This window comes from Fragaria vesca, linkage group LG2, assembly GCF_000184155.1.
Source record: "Fragaria vesca subsp. vesca linkage group LG2, FraVesHawaii_1.0, whole genome shotgun sequence".
Taxonomy (NCBI): domain Eukaryota; kingdom Viridiplantae; phylum Streptophyta; class Magnoliopsida; order Rosales; family Rosaceae; genus Fragaria; species Fragaria vesca.
Window position 1 is genome coordinate 19,751,353 of NC_020492.1, and position 20,412 is coordinate 19,771,764.

Consider the following 20,412-nt stretch of genomic DNA (forward strand, 5'->3'; position numbering starts at 1 on the left):
AACCCTACAACACTAGAAGCTAAGGGTCTATGTCCCCAGGAAGAAGGCACCAAATGAGAAAGGTCGATATGACCAACCCGGTTGGCCATCCCACCACCTAAACAAAGGAAAGAAAAAAAAAAGAGAAAGTGAAAGTGAAATACAGCCAAATTCTGATCACCAAATCAAAGATTAATACAAACCAATTTGCATTAGTTGCTTGCTAAGTTATGGCCTTAATTAGCTCTGTTTGCTTTCACCTTGTTTCTACTAATTGACAGGTTACCTTGCTTCATTAGCCATTTTAGTAAGGTAAATTGTAACACATATTTTTTACGATTCCGTACTAAGTTCGATTTTTTCGTATAGTTTCGAAGATAATGTACGTACCATCTATTTAAATTTTCTTTAAGCAATATACCATTTTAGATAATCTAATAACCTATGGAGTTAGCTACCAAACAGAGAAAATCATTCCGATTGTGCCAAGGGGTATTATTTTCCTTCATGTATTTAGACATTATTAGAAAAGAAAGTTTTCTCCTTTTGCATGTAATGTAAGCAAACAGAGGGTGTATTTAAGGTTGAGATCTTCTTTGTGCTCTGTGAAGAATTTTTGCAATTACAATTTTGGTCTATAAATGAAATTATTTTCTGTGATGGAGACGAAATAAATAAGAAAGGAAAGAAAGAGCAAAAAAAGGAGAGGCGCAGACTCAGAAGCAGCAGCAGCGCTCTGTCCTCTCTCTCACTGTGCTTGTCTCTCGCGGCAAATTTCTCTCTCCTATTTCTTTAATCATTCTCTCTCTCTCTCTCTGAGTCCTCACAAATCAAAAAGCTCTCTGCTTTGTTTCACTAAGAGCTTTGTTTGTTCTCACTGTCTCTCTTCTTCTCACTTTTGCTTTCCTATTTTTTTTGCTTCAAAACCAAACACAAACCCAAACCCAAAGATTGCTGCTTTTTTCTGGTTCCTCATTATTCTTAGAAACCCAAAACCACCCAGTTCAGTGGCAGAGTCGTAATATGGAGAGGAAACAGGGGTTCTTTTCGTCCCTTAAGGAGGATGTGGTGAGGGGTCTGTCGCCGGCGAGGTCCAGGTCGAAGAGTCCGGCGAGAAGTGCGTCGCCAATGTCGGGTCTGCTTCGGAGAAGGAGGAGGCACCACGTGGCGGAGCAGCTGATGGTGGCGAGATCCGGGGGGCTGAGGCCGCCGGCGGAGGCGCTGTCGCCGTTGAAGGAAGGGCCGGATGAGACGGACGGCGAGGATTTGAAGATGGAGGGGAGGTGGGGCCACTGGATGAAGGGCCAGCTGTGTAGGGCTCCGGCCGTCTCGTGCTCGTCGTCGGCGTATAAGAGGTCGGATCTGAGGCTGCTGCTTGGGGTTTTGGGTGCACCGTTGGGGCCTGTGCACGTTAGCACAGTCGATCCTTTCCCTCATCTCAGTATTAAGGACACCCCCATTGTAAGTTTTTCTCAGTTTCACAGTTGCTTATGTTTTTAATGTTAAGGTTCTACTTGTTGAAAAGTATTATGGTCCAAATTTTGGTGTATATTTATGAACTTTGGGAGTTATGTGTGTCAGTGGTGAGATTAATGGTTTGGATCGATGAATGAATGATGCATGTGTATGTTGATCTATGAAAGTTGGTGGGAGTGTTGATTGTTTCCAGGAGATTTGGTTCAAAGTGAGTTGCTTTAGTTTCAAGCATGCTGGGTTTGATTATTAACAAAGGAAAAAAGTAAAAGAAAAGATGGTAAAAGAAGCAAACCTCTTTGGAATTGAGCAGAGCATCTCCCCTTTTTTCGTTTTTACTCACATACCCCCTTTGGAAATCTTATATTGATCCCATTTGTAGCTGTCGATTTCTGTTGGACGTTTCATTTAGAATGTATGCGAGGAAGTAACCGCTGCTGGTTGTGTTGAATTTTATGCCTTTTTAGTGTTGTGTCGTTGCATTGTGATGTGTAATCTATGTTTTTAATACCTAGTCTATCGAGATTCATTTCCGGTTGGAGTATACCCTAATTTTGTGGATTGCGGTTGCAGGAAACTTCGTCTGCTCAGTATATATTGCAACAATATACAGCAGCATCCGGGGGGCAAAAGCTTCAGAACTCGATTCGCAATGCTTATGCTATGGGAAAGGTGAGGATGGTAGCTTCTGAGTTTGAGACAGCTGGCAAGGTTGTGAAGAGTCGCAATTCCTCCAAAGCAGCAGATTCAGGTGGCTTTGTCCTGTGGCAAATGCATCCAGATATGTGGTATGTGGAACTTGCCATTGGCGGCAGCAAGGTTCATGCTGGTTGCAATGGAAAGCTTGTCTGGAGGCACACACCATGGCTTGGTGCGCACACTGCTAAAGGGCCTGTTAGACCCTTGCGGCGTGCACTTCAGGTACTTAAAGTTCTGGTCTTTGTGGTTCCATGTTCAGCTCAGATTGTTTTTGACGTGCATAATATAATTACTTTGCCTACTCAATTTCTTTTACAGGGACTTGACCCGAGAACCACTGCTAGCATGTTCACCAACTCAAGATGCATTGGTGAAAAGAAGATCAATGGTGAGGATTGCTTCATCCTGAAGCTTAATACAGATCCATTGACTTTAAAAGCCAGGAGTGAAGGGCCTGCGGAGATTATAAGACATGTTTTATTTGGCTACTTCAGCCAGAGAACAGGTCTTCTAATACACTTGGAAGATTCTCATTTGACCCGCATTCAGAATCATGGAGGAGATGCTGTCTACTGGGAAACCACAATTAATTCATTCCTTGATGATTATAGGCCTGTGGAGGGAATTATGATCGCTCACTCAGGGCGTTCTGTAGTTACTCTTTTCAGGTTTGGAGAAACTGCAATGAGCCATACGAAGACAAGGATGGAAGAAGCTTGGTCAATTGAGGAAGTGGCATTCAATGTCCCTGGGTTGTCAGTAGACTGTTTTATCCCCCCTGCGGAGCTAAGATTTGCTTCTATGAGTGAAACCAGTGAGCTGCCTCAGGGTCAGACTGTAAAGAACACCATGGCAGGAGCTGCATATCGCTCCAAAGTTGCTGCACTTGATAAGTCTCATGATGCCAACGTCAGTAATATTGTGTGGAAGATGGGGAATATGGATGTTTAGGACGAAGGCACAAATTTGAAAGGTCTCTAGTTGTAATGGACTGACAATATCAAAGATTCAAAGGTAGGTTGATGAGTTTAAAGCTGGGTCACAATGCAGAACTTGTGTTGGATCAGTGTACTTCCAACCTTGTACATAGAGGACAGTTGTGATTGTAGATTTTCTCTGGTGCCAGAAAATTTTTGTACCTAACTGGAAATTATTCTGGAGCCAGGGTGGGGTTTTTGGTGGGATGGTTTAGCTGTCTAAGGGAGCTCATTTAGAATCAATCAGTAATTCAGTATACTGAGATGAGGATTCATGGAAACACTTCTCTTGAGATTCTTGTATATCTGTGAATGCCTTCACTAAAGATCTTATGTAGAAATTTGAGTTCCTATCATGAAGGCAAGAAATCTTGATCTCAAGTTTTTGCTTTCTGTTTATTTATGCTATGATCTTTATTTTTATAGGGCAGTTTATCAATGTATAAAATTGTATTTTCTTCAGTTGAATTGTATTTGACCTTTCAAGTATGTTCTTGCGCCAAATTGGAATAGGATCTGCTCATTGAAGCTCCATCTAACTCAAGTAACTAGAGGCATATAAAATTACTGCATTGGCATGAATATAGAAAACGTTACTGCATTGCGATATATTGTGTATTATGACCAGGCCAATCCAATCAAGTAATCAACATATCACATTATCACCGATCCCGGCTTTGGTCCATCCCTCGGTTCCTCTACATTGCAGTGAATGCAGTAATTACCATCATCAATTCATCATTCAATCTTTATTTGCAAAACTTCTTAGGGACGAAATAATCTTCCTCAGAGATTTGGATTCCACTAAGGAAAAAGAGTAAATCTTAAAATCTCAGATTCTCATTCTTACCTTGTCTTCCTAGGCTCACTAGAAAACCGTATCTTATATTGCGATATTAATCCGGCGCATATCATGGTAATATCTGATAGAAGCAGGAAACGAATTAAGTTGTGTCTGCCTTCTCTTCCAAGGTTTCCATGACGAGCTAGAAATTACAATCTGAAGCTATACCATCTCCTACATCCCTATAAATACTTGTTCCAGCCACAGTACTCACTACTCACAATCTTGTTAGAAACAAAGAGCAGTACGTCAATACAACATATGGCATCACAATCTTGGTACAGGGGCAGAGTCAAGGCTTGTCCTTCAGGCGATTGCCTTGTCATCCAAGCCCTTCGGCCAAACAATACCGGAATCCCACTGGAAAGAGTTATTACTTTGTCGTCGGTTCGTGCTCCTAAACTAGCCGGTGAAGATCGCAGCACTGATGAGCCTTTTGCATGGGACAACAGAGAGTATCTGAGGAAGCTATGTCTCGGAAAGGAGGTGGTTTACTGCATTGAGTCTGTTGAAGAACCGCTTGGCTTGGTTGGTACTGTTTTCCTTGGTAACTATAACGTTGCAGCACTTGTTGTTCAGAAAGGATGGGCATCTGTAACTTCGCCGAGCACAACTCCTTACTATGTTGAGCTCCAGTTTTACATGGACCAAGCTTTTAACAAAGGTCTCGGTCTCTGGAGCAAGGCTTCCGGTGCGGCGGAGGCATCTGTTAGGACTCTACCTCCCCAACTCAACTCAGAGACCACCAAGAATCTTTTGGCTGCAAACAAGGGAAAGAGTATGGATGCTATCGTCGAGCATGTTTGTGATGGGAGTACAGTTCAGGTTCACTTGCTTCCGGAGTTTCAGCTTGTCCAGGTATTTGTTACAGGAACTCAGTCGCCCTATGGTGCTTATCCTTTTGCATCGGAAGCGAAACTTTTCACAGAGACTCGTGTGTTGAATAAAGATGTGCGTATTGTCTTGGAGGGTGTTGACGAATGCAGCCGTCTGATTGGTTCGGTGTACTATTACCCCGATGGAGAATCTGAGAGGGACTTGGGGCTGGAGCTTGTGAAGAATGGTTATGCTAAAATTTTACGATGGAGCGCAGAAGTGATGGATGAAGATGCAAAGCAGCGGCTCAAGACTGCAGAGTTTGAAGCTAAGAAGAACAAGCGGAGGATTTGGACAAACTTAGTTACAAATTCCAAGCCAATTCATGACCAGAATTTCACTGGAACAGTTGTGGAGGTTGTAAGTGGGGGATGTGTTATTGTGGCTGATGATTCTAGAGAGCGGAGAGTTAGTCTTTCGAGTATTCGGTGTCCAAAGATGGGAAATTCTCGGAGAGGTAATAAGCCAGATGACTATGCGCGTGAAGCCAAGGAGTTGCTGAGGACACGCCTTATTGGACGCCAAGTGAATGTTGAAATGGAGTATTCAAGGAATGTCGGCAAAGCAGATTCAGAGTCTTCTGGAGTCATAGATTTCGGATCAGTCTTTGTTGAGGATAAAAACGTTGCTGAGCTTCTGGTTGCATGTGGTTTCGCTACTGTCATCAATGAGAGATCAAGATACTATACTGCTCTTCTTGCTTTCGAAACACGTGCTATTGCTGAAAAGAAAGGATTACATTCTTCAGAGGAGGCCCCCGTTGTGCACATTACTGACTTGACCACAATGGAAACAGCCCAGAAAGCAAGAGACGCATTGCCATCCTTGCAGCGAACTAGGAGAGTGTCTGCAGTTGTGGAATATGTCTTCAGCGGTCATCGTTTTAAACTTTACATTCCCAAGGAGACATGCAGCATCTCGTTTTCTCTCTCAGGTGTGAGATGTCCTGGTCGTGATGAGCCCTATTCGGAAGAAGCAAAGGCAGTCATGAGGCGAAGATTAATGCAGAGAGATGTTGAGATTGAAGTGGAGACTGTTGATGGAAACGGAACTTTCGTGGGAAGTTTATGGGAATCTGGGACCAATGTGTCAATTGCCCTTGTTGAAGCTGGCCTCGCCTATATTGGTGGTAGTGATAAGATTCAAGATGGCCATCTCCTAGAACGAGCTATGAAAGAAGCAAAAATGAAGAAGCTGAAAATTTGGGAGAATTCTGTAGTGATTACAGAAGTTTTGGACAGCGGTAAATTCTATGTGCAGACAGTTGGGGACGAGAAGAGTGCCTCTATTCAGCAACAGCTTGCTTCTTTGAACCTTGAAGAAGCTCCTTCTGTAGGTGATGCTTTTAATCCTAAGAAGGGTGACATTGTCCTTGCTCAATTTAGTGTAGATAATTCTTGGAACCGAGTTAGGATTGTCAATGTGCGAAAAGACAATTTTGAAGTGTTCTACATTGACTATGGTAATCAAGAGGTTGTCCCTTACAGTGAGTTACGGCCTCTTAACTCTTCTCTTGCCGCTGCACCTGGTCTCGCTCAGCTATGCAGCCTTGCACATGTTAAAGTCCCGAGCTTGGAGGAGGAGTTTGGTCAAGAAGCAGGTGAGTATTTGAGCGAGTGCATTTTGGACAAGGAGTTCACCGCCGAGATTGAGGGAAGAGATATTTCAGGAGGAAAATTTGCTAAAGGCCGAGGAACCGGACCAGCTCTTATGGTAACTCTTGTTGCATCAGATAATGTTGACAGTATAAATGCTGTCGTGCTTCGTAATGGACTTGCTATTCTAGATAGCCATTGGAAGGCTCGTCACCTGAGAAAGTTCCAGCAAGAGGCAAAAACCTTCCGCCGGGGGATTTGGCATGATTACTACGAGGGAATTCAATTTGCACCCAATTTTTGATAGCCGTTTTAAATGAAACCCACAAAATATACATTTTCAATAGACACCTAATTTTATAGAGAAAATAATAATATATTGTCTTTCATTTTTAGCAGAAATTACATATTGTCACTATTTAAATCTAAGTAGTCCTCGGATTACTCATGCATTGACATTTTTTTGTCGTTATAGGTTGTAAGCCTAATGGATTTAGTTCCATTTCCCTACAAAAAAAAAAAAAAATATAGGCTTGATAATTTGGGTTTTTATCTAATATTCTCCCTGCAAGAAAGGCTAGCTGCTGGCAGGCAGTGATCAGGTTCTAGCTTTTTGGGTGATACGAAACTTGGATTTTGTTATACTAGTGTTTCCATCACAAGTTCATTGTATCACTAATTCACTATCAAACTTGCATTCAAATAAAGATTGGATTGACTTTCTGAACCGTTTTACGACATTTGATTTTCTGCTACCAAAGGTACATTGTATAAAGATTTTCTGCTGAACTCTCTAAATGTGCTCGATCTATACAAGTTTTTATGCCTTCCATGATCTATATATAGTATGTTTAATAGTAGCCAGACCTCCACCGGTAGTACTAGTACTAACTCTATTTTATACTGCACATATATCTCTTTTAATTTTCATCACACTTTACTTGCTAGTTATATGGATTATATAGTAGTTTGAAGGTTCAAGTTAGGGACCACGACCACATTTCAGGTTCTGCAAGGTTAAGAGTCACTGAACTGATCATATATTAAACAATTTCCAAGCTAGGTCCTTCGCTTCCGTTTAGCAAGAAATCTATCTGTAATCACAATGTATATTGCTGCAGTATTATAAGCCAGAAAGGAAAAAGGAAATAGTAGAAGCTGACAACATGATTATCGTGTCAAATACTGTGCTTTTTTTTGAACGAGTGTTTTACATTGATTAGTTGGATACTGTTTGCAGGATCTACTGTCTTGTTTGTTCTGAACAAACTGAGGTTTACACAAGAACATTAAGAATGAAGAAGGCAGGAGACTTGTGAGGACCACTTGCTTTTCATTGTGGGAAGCATGATGCTAGTTTTGCTACTCCTCCATTTGAGGTTTGTCCTTACTTACGTATGAATGCTTTGGGTTTTCCATATTATCGGCATTCTTAATATGTTGGTTATGAATGCTGGATGGCAACTTGACAGAAACTTCATTTCTTTTTTTGCCACGCTGAGAAGCATAGTCTTTTTCAGTTTGGTTTTTCTTTTTTAGTTCTTTTAGAGCATCTCCAATGGAATGGTTATAATTTTTTGGCAAATTTGAATTTTGACATCTGAGGTGATCTAATGTGGAATTTGACATTTTACTTCAATTTCTCCTCCAACCCAACTGTCAAATATTTGTAATATATTACTATTTTTCTATGTTTATCTTTACCTAGTTAATTCTCTCTATTTACCTAGAAGCAAAAGAGGAAGAAGAAAGAGGGAAGAGAAACAATAAAAAATTAATGAAAAGACAACAAAGAATGGGGCTGTCAAAAATAATAGCATGAAACCAAAATGTCATCCACGATGGAATAGACACATGGGTTGCAGTGAGTTTTCAGATGTCATTTTATAGCTGTTGGCTCCATGTGGGATTTTGACATTACCACCGGAGATACTCTTAGTTTTGAGAGACTTTCTATGCATTATTTTTGTTGAGAAAGATTTTGGTTTGGTCCCCCTTCTCTTTTTTACTTGTTTTTTTTCTTTTTCTTTAATAAATTTAAATGGAGGGATGGGCTGTGGGTTCCGATGTGATGGCCCCCTTTCTTTCGGGATTGTGGGAGAGGGCGTTTGTCGTCCCAAATTAGCTGTTGCAGAGGAGCTAATATCGCTTAATCCTCTATTTAATTAAAAAGGAAAAGAAAAAAAAAACATGATGCTAGTTTAGCATGGGAGAAAGGAAAATGTATTGTACCTCCATAAAAGCAGCAGTATACATTATGATTGGTAACATCCTGCTCGTTGCTTCTTACATGGCCATCACTACTGTACGCCAGATATGTACTCATACTGATGATAGTCGCATATTTGTGCGACTTTTATCATGCTAATTATTCTTATTACTTATTTATTTTGTGATGTTTTCCTATTTTTAATTAATTTTATTTGTTTTTAGGTGTTTTGAAGTCAAACAAAGAAAAAGAGATAGTTGGGCTTAATTAGGACCCCTAATCCTAGTTGGATTGGTGATGGACGTGACAAATAGGTTCACTAACCTATTTCAACGAGAAGAGCAGCCGAACAAGAACCAGAGGGAAAAAGAGAAGAAAGAAAGGGAAGAAAGAAAGAGAAGAAAGAAAGGGAAGAAAGAAAGAGAAGAAAAGAGAGAGAAGGAGAAGAAAGAAAGGAGAGGAAAAAGAACTCGATCGGCAAAGATCTTCTTCAATCAAGTTTTCTTCTTCTCACCCTTATTTCATCTTCCATGTATTCTCTGATGTTCTTAATCAAGATTATGTGTAACTAAACTCCTTAGTAGTTAGGGGCTGATCAAAGCCCTAGATATGTCTTCGATTTCGAACCCCAATTGATTTATATAATTTTAGATGAGAATTTCTTCACTGATTGTTCATTGATAATTCTATTGCATGTTTCATTGAGTCGACACTTTGATGCATGTTTTAGGGTTTATTATTTTGAATGTGTTTATGACTGACATATCGTTGCATATTCTATGAAAGATAACAAGTTCTTTCCAGGTACTTGTGTGAAGTGATTCCTTGGTAATCTAAGGCTACCAACATTGACCTTAGATTCTTTGTTGCTACTCAAACGTTCTTAGATCTTCATGATTTCAGTTATTTTGATCTAGATACCGACATTTCATAGATCAATTAATTGGGAATATAGTTAAGTCGATACCGACATTTCACTTAACATGGCAAGTAAGAGAACGTAATACGGTTAATGACCTAATGACATTGGCTTAACTGTGAGTGCATTCATCTTTAGTCATTGACATTGTTTTGGGGTGATTGAAGCGTATCTAGTGGTGGAGAGAAGTTCCTAGCTATTGTTTCTCTCATATTTACATCCATATTCACTTTTTAATATTCTGTTTTCAGCAGTACTTCTGTTTTATCTATTTTTGTTCACCAATCAAACCAACTCCGAATACCCTCAAAATTTGTGTGGTAGTCCGCCACTGTGTCTAGTTACTGTTTATTTAATTTCATAATTTTTGGTTGAGTCTAGATTAGCTAATTAATTAGGTTTCTGCTCCTAGGTCGAGTCTGCCAGATTTCTGGTTTACGCGTCTGTTTGTGTTTCTTGTGTGTTTAAGTCTTAGTATCACCAATCCTCTGCGGGTAATGACCCCTATTTGCCATTTACTATATTGATATAATTGATTTGATAATAGGGTATCTTTGTAGGTGTTTTTGCGCCTATCAACTGATATAACACATTTAGATTAAGAAGCATTGGATTTAAATCCAAAAGCAAGAAAGTAATGAGGTAAAATCATTACTTGAAAGTGTTGAGGCTTCAGAAAGACACCCTAGTTTGGAAACAGAAGAAACTGATAAACCTATATTGTTTGGTAATCCAGTTGCACCACTTAACGAATCTGTAGTACCTGTTATTGAATCATGAGTTATTTGCAGCAGAAGCTAAATATTTCACAGAAGTGGGTGTGTTGAACAGATGTGTGCATATCTGGAAGTTGTGGAGAACTAATCCACACTAGGTTGTTCGGCAACAGTCTGGTAGCGCTAGTACATGTATTACCACCCTCATGGAGAACTTGGGTGGAGCTTGTGCAGAATGGTCTTGCAAATTAAGTATGCTGAATGAGTGAAACCATGATGGATGAAGATGCAGACCGGCAGCAGCTCAAGACCGCAGAGAAGCTAAGAATAATAAGTTGAAGAGTTGAGTACAGAACTACAGACTGTATATATCCAGTGTCCCCAGCTTAATTTTTGTAAGCCTAAGTATAAACCGTCTCTCATGTAATGCAACTCCATTTCCTTTATTATTGTTTGATGAATAATATAAGAATGTCTTCCATGTAAGCCTAGAGGTATGGTGCTTAATTGCCTCTAGATTATGATCTGTTTAGTCTTCATCATCATGAGCTTAGGAACCAATGCATCTACTATCCACGCCAATTGTACCAACAGGCAATATACTAAACACATTCATATATACTTAGGTACACCGGCCAGTAGCGTATTTTTAATTCTCGATTACTATTTGTAGTGAAGCTTAAGCTCTCTAAGTCTGCTCTTTTCAGGTTTTCATGCTTTCTATGATCTATGTATAGTATGTTTATACAGTAGCCGCATATTCTTGAGACCTCCACCATTTGTACTAAACTCTATTTTCAATCTGTACAGTAGCAGCTTCTATCTTATCATAGCTTATAATTTGTAGCGTTAATTTTCTGGTTATGGATTTTAAATATTTGTTTCAAGGTGATCATCAGGTTAAGGAGTTTGAATAAGGGACCACAACAGCACAACCACATGCACATTGTGCTTGTGCAGGTTAAAGAAGCACTGAACTGATCATACCATTTTCAAGCTGTGGTCCAACTCCATTTAGCAACAAATCTATCTGTAATCGCAATGCGCGCATTCGCTGCATATTATAAGTCAGAAAGTAGGAGAACAAGAGATGGAATTTTGGCTTTAATAGAAGCTTTTGATCAAGAGGAGGAGTAGAGTAGCACTAGACCTGTTGACAAAGGAAAAGCTGAAACAAACATCTAGCTAGTTCAAGGAGACAACGTGATGATTATGTCAATTACTGTGCATAGAAAAGAAGATTTCTTGCTATATATCTGTTATGAACAAGGTTTATGTTTATAGAGTATAGACACATACGCCGTTAATGTCACCAAAGCTCAAACCCTCGCCCACCTCTTAACTTTTTAACCTGTGTTCCTTTCCCACTTCTTTTTCTCCATAATCTCAAACCCTAATCAAATCCATCCCGGACCCCCCGATCGAACTCAAACCTTTTGTCCTTCAATCATGGACTCCATGAGGAAAAAAGAGAAGGATCAACATGGTGGCTGCACCACTCAGTTTTGTTTCTTCTGCGCAATGAAAGAACCGGACTCCTTCAAGAGGAGAGCCACACTAGCAACCTGTTTCAAGCAAATGCCTCTCAGAGACGACCAAGAAAATGTTCTGGTGCTCAGCAGCCTCTGGCACGTTGCTATGACTCACCCTGACGACCATGAGTTCCCAAACCTCGGCATCTTTGAGTGCATGGCGAGACTAATCCACAAAGGCATCAAAGACCAGAATAGTCGTTGGCTGCAAAAACACCAGAACATATACATCCCTTACTACGCTGCTCATGTCATCGGTTCTTACACCATGAACCGAGTTCACTTTGCTACAATGGCAGCGGAGTCAGGAGTGATACCTCCGCTGATCGAGCTTCTAAGAGGGAAGATGAGTTGGGTCGAGCAGCGCGTGGCCGTTAGAGCCCTCGGGCACCTGGCCAGCTACGAGAAGACTTTCAAGCTTGTCGCGGATTATGAAGAAGAGATGGTGAGGTTAGCCATGGAAGTAGCTTCTACATGCGTTAATGTGGTGTACGATAGCTTTGTGGGAGTGAAGGATAAGAGAAAAAGACCTAAGTACCACTGTGATTTGTTAACAAGAGGTGTTGGAGGTTTAGAGATGGAGAACTCCAAGGCTGAGGAATGGGCTAGTCAGCTGCAGTGCTGGTCTCTCTACATCTTAAACTGCTTTGCTTGCAAACAAAGGCCTCTGGCTATGAAGCTTATTTGCAAGCAAGAGTTTTTGATAGAGTTGTGTAGGATGTGGGGTGGGTTACTACTAGCTAACCATGCTTCTCCAGCTGGGATTGGACTGATTAGAATTTTGTGTTACAGTAAATACGGGAGGAGAAAAGTAGCTGAATCCAAAGAGGTCATAGAGTGCTTGTGTAATTTGTCAAGGTCTTCAGATGATTGGCAGTACATGGGAATTGATTGTCTCTTGCTTCTACTCAAAGACAAAGATACAAGGTACAAAGTTCTTGATATTTCTGCTTTGTTTCTCATTGATTTGGTGGAACTTAAAAGCCTTGGAGATCATAGATCAAACTTAGGAGAAACAATTGCGAAAGTACTTCTTCTCGATTACAAGCAAAGAGAGAACGAAACGTTCGATGAGCTATGGAGTTTAATAGAGAGGAGCAAGAAAGAGAGAGTCATGTTGCCTGAAATATGGGAAGAAAGAAGGATGTTGGTGGATTTGATAAAACAAGAAGCAAATCATCTGTTTTGTAAAGGGGAAGTAGAGGAAGCTGTAGTTAAGTACTCTGAGGCATTAGCTTTGTGCCCAATAAGCCTGAGGAAAGAGAGAATGATGTTGTATAGCAATAGAGCTCAGTGTGAATTGCTGCTTAAGGATCCAGATTCCGCCATTAGAGACACAACAAGAGCTCTTTGCTTGTCACGTCCAGCAAACTCTCATGTGAAAAGTCTGTGGAGAAGATCACAGGCTTATGACATGAAAGGGTTGACAAGAGAAAGCTTGATGGACTCTGTCATGTTCATCAATGGTTATTGCATCAAGTCTGAGAAGAGTAGTAGCCGGAGGGTTAACATTCCGTACTATGCAGCAAGCAGGATGATCAGCAAACAGATGGACGCCACGTGGATTTTCGCCACTGCTGCCCGGTCGGCCATGGCGACTGGACAAGTGAAAATGGTACAAGAATCATCAGAAAGTAACAAGGGTAACAATGAAGGTGGCAATCAGAAAAAGCAAGAAAACCATGAAGAAATGATGAAGATTCTGATGGAGAACACAGGTAAATATAAGTTTCTTACTCATATACTCTATCAATTATTATGATACACTGATAAAAAAAAAATTATTATGATACACATTAACAAAATTATGAATGATGCGTTTTTGAAATTCTAATGGCTTTGATACTGCTTTGGTTTTGTTTCTTCTTTTCATTCTAACATGGCATGCGTGATAGAATGCAACGTTTTAGGGTTTTCTTTTTCTCTGAGCAAGTAAAATTCATCAATCACTTCTGGTTCTGTCTTTTTCAGGCTTGTCCACTATTTTTGAAGAGCCATATTATGGTAAAGGAGGAAAGTAGCAGAAGGAAGCAGGAAAGGGCAACAAGGATGCAATAAGATGTGGTATCTTCAAGTCATTTTACGATGGGGTGGCAAACTTGATAGCGTTGAATTAAGCTTGTTGAATTAAGCTAGCGTTGCCCTAGCATGGTACATTTAATATCATCGTTAACCGAAGAAAAACAACTAAAGAGTCGTTTTATTTTTATTTGTTTTCTCCCCAAAATCATCATTTTCTCCAAATTGTGGAACTAGAACACACAAGTATTAGCAAAAACTTCACCAAAATTTTCACACTCTGAAATCATGATATATAAGCAATTCTTGGACTGACAGAACTCAAATATCTTGCCCCGATCCTTGATCTTATGATTTTCTAAAATAAAAAGATCGGATAAAAGATCATAATATATAATGTTGATGATATTTTTCAGTCTGTCACTTTTTTTTTATAAGAAAAATAAATAAATTACTAAATAGAGGTGCCTCTAGTGCCCCTAGAGTTTACATAGTCAAAGATTAAAGCTAACGCCGCATCTGGGGGAACACACTCCTCCTAGACACGATGGTTCTCTAACCTATGACCAAGGTTGGCAAAGGCATTTACCACAAAGTTTGCCTCTCTAAACACATGCTTGAAACTAACAAACTCAAACGAGCTTCGAAGAGCCTTGATATCTTGATAAAGCTTGTGAATTCTCCAAGAGGGTGTAGAGTGGCCATTAATGGCATCTAACACAAACTTGGAGTCACCTTCTATCTCCACCTTAGTAAAGCCTCTCCTTTTTGCTTCAATGAGGCTATTACGAAGAGCGAGAGCTTCAGCTACAAGGACAGTGGTTGATCCAACGTTGAAAGCTGCTGCAACAAGGGGGTTTCGAAGAGAGTTTCTGATAATGAACCCACTTGTTGCTTGAAATAGCTTACAAATTATGTTTTACTAATAATGAGATTATAGCATGAGAAAATTTTATGAAAATAAAGGATGAACGATTCATCTATAGCACCACATAAACATAGTCATTTTAGATTAGAAATATGAAATGACATGTAATTTCCACATCATTTGGTGTTGTGCTAACATCATTTATACAATAAATTTGGACCGTTGAGCATTTTAAAATCTAATGGTTCATAATCGGTGTCAAAATTTGTGTCAAATATAATGTCCCTTGAACCGGATCCATTAATAAATACACAATATAGAGAGTTAGGCAGATTAACACCCAGACCCAGAAGCTATTACCGATAGACTAATTAATCGATCTCTATATAGCTCTTGATAATAGCACATATAGAGAGTTAGGCAGATTAACACCCAGACCCAGAAGCTATTACCGATCGACTAAATCGATAGCTCTTGATAATAGCACGTACTGCTGCTGTAAACAACTTTTGACTTTAAATCTAACAATTCAAATATAACAGTCGTAAAGTTGCTTGAACGATTCAAACAGCACATAACATATCAACGAAAGTCTGGGGTAAATTTTCAACTTGAACCATACAGTCAATAAATTAAATTGTTTGATCTAGCTATACATTTTGTTCGAATAGGCGAAACAATGTAGCGATTCAGAAAACCGAGAGCATTCCAAATTTCCCCATCAGTTGAGGCAACTTACAAACAGCCAATGATCCCAGCTGCCTCGCTCGGCATTTCTGAAAATGGCTGTTGGGTTGGTGGCGGGAGAATTGAAATAAAAGAAGCGGTTGGCCCAATTATGTGGCGGGATCGGCCCAATACTATTCTAACAAAATGGTTCAGGGTGATTTTCGTAATTCACTTGGCCACGGGGTTCTATATCTGTTTCGGTCGGACCCGGATCCCTGGAGCCGCCTGCAGAAATGGTGATTACCAACTTCAATGGAGCTGGGGTTGGCTTTGGTATGATTTGGAAACGCTTATTGGGTTCTCATGTATATAAATTTTTTGTGATCAATTCTTTTATTCTCTGTAGGATTCGGCGTTGGCTGCGGTTTTGGGGTTGGATGGGGATTTGGAGGTCAGTTCGAGCTCTATTACTTTTTTGTGCTTTTAATCTGTGTGATTCGCGATTGATATTACACTGTGATAGGAATCATAGGATAATTAAGGGTCATGATTGTCATTTCCGAACAATTTGGTGTTCATTTTCGTTGCAGCATATTAGATCGAGGAATGTACTAGAGGTTGAAGATTATGTCATCTAGTGGTCATTTGGAGATACAATTGATGCCCGAGGGTTGTGGTATATCAGTATACCTGACGATGTCTTGGTCCTAGGTTCATCCGTTACTTGAAGAACTGTCAAAGTGTGGAGTGGAGTTGATACTCTTTCGGGAATATAAGAGAATTAGATCATTGTAAATAGAGGCTTCTTTATGATGCTTGTGAGGTCAATGAATTTGGTTTTACTTGTAGGCAGGTACTGTGAGATTGTGACTAAAAGGAAGAATATTAGGATTTGATTCGTCTCCAGGGTATAGAGGAATAGTGGGCTTATGTTACACATTTCATTCATCGCTTTACCACCCTCCCAGTTTTAATGTTTTTCATACTTAACTTTAGAACTGCAAGAACTTCTTCCCAATTGCATTGGACACATTGTATTTACCTACTTTTGGGATCATTTATTTCTTGATTCGGTTGAGCATTTGCTAACTAAAATTGTTTCTCTGCTACAGGCACGCCTTTGAATATCTTGGGGCTTGGTGTAGGTATTCCCTTTTAGTCAAACTGGAATCCTTAAACTTTATTATATCTATGTCAAGTTGATAAGATAGTTCATTTCGTTAATGTGGCATATTTTGTTTGAAAGGTGGAGGCTGTGGTGTTGGACTAGGTCTTGGATGGGGCTTTGGCACTGCATATGGTAGTCAGTATCATTCATCTGGGGTCACATTCCATGGTATAGAGGTTGGCAAAAAGGATCATGAACAGAAAAGCAATCAGGACGCTCATGCTTCACAATAGCTGCAACTAAGCTCATTTCGCAATAGGTGACTCTGAGTTCATAATCTCTGCTTGGTGAATGTTAAGTTTTTGTGACTGCAGCGCCCCTAAAGTTGCAGTCCTGATGTTACAACAAGCCAATGTGACTTGGAAGTTTGTCAACTAGTATGTATTTAGTCTAATTGGCACTCGGATTGTCTATGTAGAGAAAGAACAAAGCTGGAGAATGGAGATTCTTTTGGTGTTTAGCATTCATTTGATTTTCATAGTATTGTCTATGTTGAGCAACTTCTTTCTGTCAGAATCAAAGTTATCACTCTTAATGAAAAAAAAAAACTATTGCTGTCTGCTATAAAACTACAATCCTACTACAATTCCAGGTCTGATTTTAGGCTGCTGAAAGAGATCAATCAGATTGCACTAGGATTCCGTATCATGTTCAACCATCCACATGCACAAGTGAGCCTTGTTTTATATAACATCAAGTATATGAAATCTTAACTTCATATACTCGTACCAGTACAAAAGAAGTGCCTACAAGAAAGACAGATTATAATACAAGAACCAGTGGAGCTGAGCTATGATCATTTGGCTAACCTGGCACAGTTTTTTTTACATTGTCTACTATATTACAACAGGACTTGCCCTCCATCAAAGAGATCAAGTTAAGAGATGATACAGGAAAACAACAACGAAAAACAGAAGAGGAGGTTCTTTGAAAGTATCAGGTCGGGTTTGCCATTTGGCATTTCAAATATGTATGAACAGATTCCGTTCAAGAGACATGATATCTCCCACTTTATCTCCATCTTTGACAGCATGTATAGAGTTTGTTCAGGACCCATTTCTCCTCCTGCTACCATGAGCTACCAAAACCTGAGGAGAGGGTCACATCCTCAGATTGCACGGAATGCAATCAAAACTGCAAAGAGAGAGAGATAGAGAGTGAGTAAATCAGCAGAAAGAAAGAACCTCATGATTATCCAACTATGGAAATGGCAGAGGGAAGGGGGAACAAGAAACAAGATACACATACATCAAAGGAATTTGCAGTAACAGGTGAATTAAATGGATAAGCAACATACTTAAGCCGCTCAGACTAAGATAAAACTGACTTTTCAAGTACTGCATCTCAAAATCCATAATCTGTGCATGTGAAACTTACAAATCAAGCAAAGGAGAAGAACTGTCCAAAAAGCTACATGAGCAGGCCAACTATACTGCACATAGTACTGAGATCGTTGAAGCTGTCTCTGAATAGCTCCATACCAGCCATATAATTGTTTATCATAGCAATCACTATCCAAACAACTCTTGCTTCTTTCATAGCAAGCATCAATTCCCTAAATCAAAAATAAAAACTTTCGTTAGTAGTACACGAAATAAAAATAAAATAAAAAAGAATCCACAAGTGAATTCAATCAAAGCACCAAAGCATACACACCCTGTTAAACTGAGAAGATGGTAACAATGCAGCACCAGTGTCTTCATGACGGTCCACTGCCTTCCACTTCCTAAAACCATTCTTTGACCACTTCAACTTTGACGCAGATTCCATGGAACTAATAAACCCAGAGAAACTGGGTATCTTTCGCACAGGTTGTTCAATCATCATAGCAGAAGAAGATGGTAAGCGACCATCATCATAGACCGCAATCTTCCACGAACCAATATCAGCAGCACTAGCTGTCCTCCTATGCCCATGTGATTTGTCCTCCCTTGCCTCCGGGAAACCGCACAAGTTCTTTGAACAATCCGGTGCTGATTCTCCATCCTTCACTTGTAGGTTTCCAATATCTCTACTCTTAGCAACAACTTTCTCTTCAGAAGCAGTCAGTCCAGAAAGAAAAGAAGCTAGTTCGTCACACTCTCCTTTGTCCAACCGCACCCAAGGTAGAGAACTCTTTCCCTCAGACAAGGCAGATTCCCGTAATGCATTTTCAACTTTAGAAATCTGGTCCTCCATAGCAACAATGAATTCGTGGTGCCTATCTCTTGCGTCTTCACTTGGGCCTCTAGCATAACTTGCCCTGACCGCTCGTGCAAACTCATCTAACTGCATTTACAATGAACAAATAAAATTCATCAATTAATGACTACAAGATCCACAGCTGGGAGAGGTAGACATATATGGAAAGAGAGCGGAAGCAAGAGAGTGAGAAGGAGGACCTGCCATTTGGTAGTTCCAAGAGTTGTGCGGAGATCCCTGCCGAGTTCCTCCGGATTCCACATACTGGAACTGTCTTTCTTGGCGTGAACCCATGTTCTATATGTGGATTCCATCCTTCAAAACCACATCAGCAAAAAAGCTAACAAATCAGTAACAAGTAACAACCCGAAACCAAGCTGAACGCATTCTTAGTAGTCATTACACATTGCACATTTGCACACACAATGGAAATGAAGACCACAAACTCGACAGAAGTATCTCAACAAATTGCAGGAGCTGATGAAATTTAGGTTTAATTTGTAAATCACATAAATTAATTTCATTTGGAAATTAAATCCTTTTCCTACATTTAAATCAATTGGAAAATTTGATGTAAGCAGAATTAGAGCCCTAGAGAAAAGCTTGAAGGGAGGATAAGAAATGGCACCTGTCGGCAGATTCTTGAACTTGCTCGGCGGCCGAGAAATAAGGATCCTTCTCCCACCGATCAAAACTCGACGCCATTTTCGAACCACTGCCGCGATTCGTATAATCAAACACACCACCAAATCAACAACTAAGCTCGTGTAATCTATGGATAAATATACTAACGGAAACCCTAGCTGAAATTTCAAATTGGAAATGGGATTTGACTCCAAAATCGACAGTGCGAAAAATGAGAGAAACGACGTCGTTGGGGAGGTGGAGATTCGGTTATTTGGAGGAGGCAGAAGAAAGAAGAAGAAGAAGAGGAAGAGGAAGGTGGTTGGATTTCCTCCCCTTTTTGTTTTTCTGTTTTAACTTGTTGAATCTTGTCGCGGGTTTATTTGGACAAGTCCGAAAATACGCGAGTAATCTAGTATGTACGACCCCAAAACGACGTCGTATTAGGGTCAGGGGGGTCAAAATTGGGCGATTTAGAAAGTGCTCGGCAGGGTCAGTAATGACGACTGCGATGGCGGCATTACGAGGAGTGGCAACTTGGCAACTGTCTGGAAGCCAATAAGTGAGCAACACTGAGCTGTTTTTTTACCAACGAATTGATTCTTGTTGTTTTGGTGAATAATATAGTCGTTCATAGTTCCAAATTCAATACCGGTAAGGCCATAAGTTGTAGCTTGTTAGTTACTTGGAATACCATGGAATTTGTTGGTCAAATCTTGTTATTGATTATGACTTATTATTGTTAGAGCTACCATTTTGAAGTCAAAGTTACATGTTGAATCTCGCTACTAATGTTATTGACTTATCACACAAAATTTATCATCAAGGAGAAGTCGACTAAAAAACAGAGTTTGATTGTTTCACAAGTTTATAAATGAACCGGTACCGATTCCGAATGGTTTTATTCTATGTCGAACACTCCGGATGGTTGGTTCATAAACTCATCTCATCCATACGTATTCAACCTCTTGAGTATTTAAGAATCGATTTTTGATAAAGAGATGAAACATAATTCATTTTGATTCATGCAAGTCAGAATCATTAAAATTTATTTGTGTTAGTAA

At 39.9% G+C, this 20,412-nt stretch overlaps 6 protein-coding genes across 6 annotated transcripts; 4 read left to right on the top strand and 2 right to left on the bottom strand.

The window, feature by feature from the left end:
* The first annotated feature begins 903 nt into the window (after positions 1–903).
* Positions 904–3,616, top strand: LOC101306293. The gene is made up of 3 exons (XM_004290900.1): positions 904–1,440; positions 2,026–2,373; positions 2,470–3,616. The coding sequence occupies exons 1-3, from the start codon at positions 1,003–1,005 to the stop codon at positions 3,100–3,102; spliced, it is 1,419 nt and encodes a 472-aa protein (XP_004290948.1). The 5' UTR covers positions 904–1,002; the 3' UTR covers positions 3,103–3,616.
* Positions 3,617–4,233: 617 nt separating this feature from the next.
* LOC101293463 (staphylococcal nuclease domain-containing protein 1-like) lies at positions 4,234–6,747 on the top strand. The gene has a single exon (XM_004292702.1). The coding sequence runs from the start codon at positions 4,234–4,236 to the stop codon at positions 6,745–6,747; it is 2,514 nt and encodes an 837-aa protein (XP_004292750.1).
* A 4,667-nt stretch (positions 6,748–11,414) lies between these two features.
* On the top strand, positions 11,415–14,042 carry LOC101306585. Its single transcript, XM_004290901.1, has 2 exons — positions 11,415–13,537; positions 13,791–14,042. The coding sequence occupies exons 1-2, from the start codon at positions 11,737–11,739 to the stop codon at positions 13,838–13,840; spliced, it is 1,851 nt and encodes a 616-aa protein (XP_004290949.1). The 5' UTR covers positions 11,415–11,736; the 3' UTR covers positions 13,841–14,042.
* A 334-nt stretch (positions 14,043–14,376) lies between these two features.
* LOC101293753 lies at positions 14,377–15,480 on the bottom strand. The gene is made up of 2 exons (XM_004292703.1): positions 15,446–15,480; positions 14,377–14,710 (listed from the first exon to the last, which is right to left on the bottom strand). The coding sequence occupies exons 1-2, from the start codon at positions 15,478–15,480 to the stop codon at positions 14,377–14,379; spliced, it is 369 nt and encodes a 122-aa protein (XP_004292751.1).
* On the top strand, positions 15,397–17,108 carry LOC101306877. The gene is made up of 4 exons (XM_004290902.1): positions 15,397–15,708; positions 15,782–15,826; positions 16,488–16,520; positions 16,622–17,108. The coding sequence occupies exons 1-4, from the start codon at positions 15,669–15,671 to the stop codon at positions 16,774–16,776; spliced, it is 273 nt and encodes a 90-aa protein (XP_004290950.1). The 5' UTR covers positions 15,397–15,668; the 3' UTR covers positions 16,777–17,108.
* Positions 17,109–17,324: 216 nt separating this feature from the next.
* On the bottom strand, positions 17,325–19,736 carry LOC101307170. Its single transcript, XM_004290903.1, has 5 exons — positions 19,353–19,736; positions 18,925–19,039; positions 18,200–18,811; positions 17,921–18,098; positions 17,325–17,677 (listed from the first exon to the last, which is right to left on the bottom strand). Exons 1-5 carry the CDS (start codon positions 19,427–19,429, stop codon positions 17,652–17,654), a joined length of 1,008 nt encoding a protein of 335 aa, XP_004290951.1. The 5' UTR covers positions 19,430–19,736; the 3' UTR covers positions 17,325–17,651.
* Between the last annotated feature and the right edge of the window lie 676 nt (positions 19,737–20,412).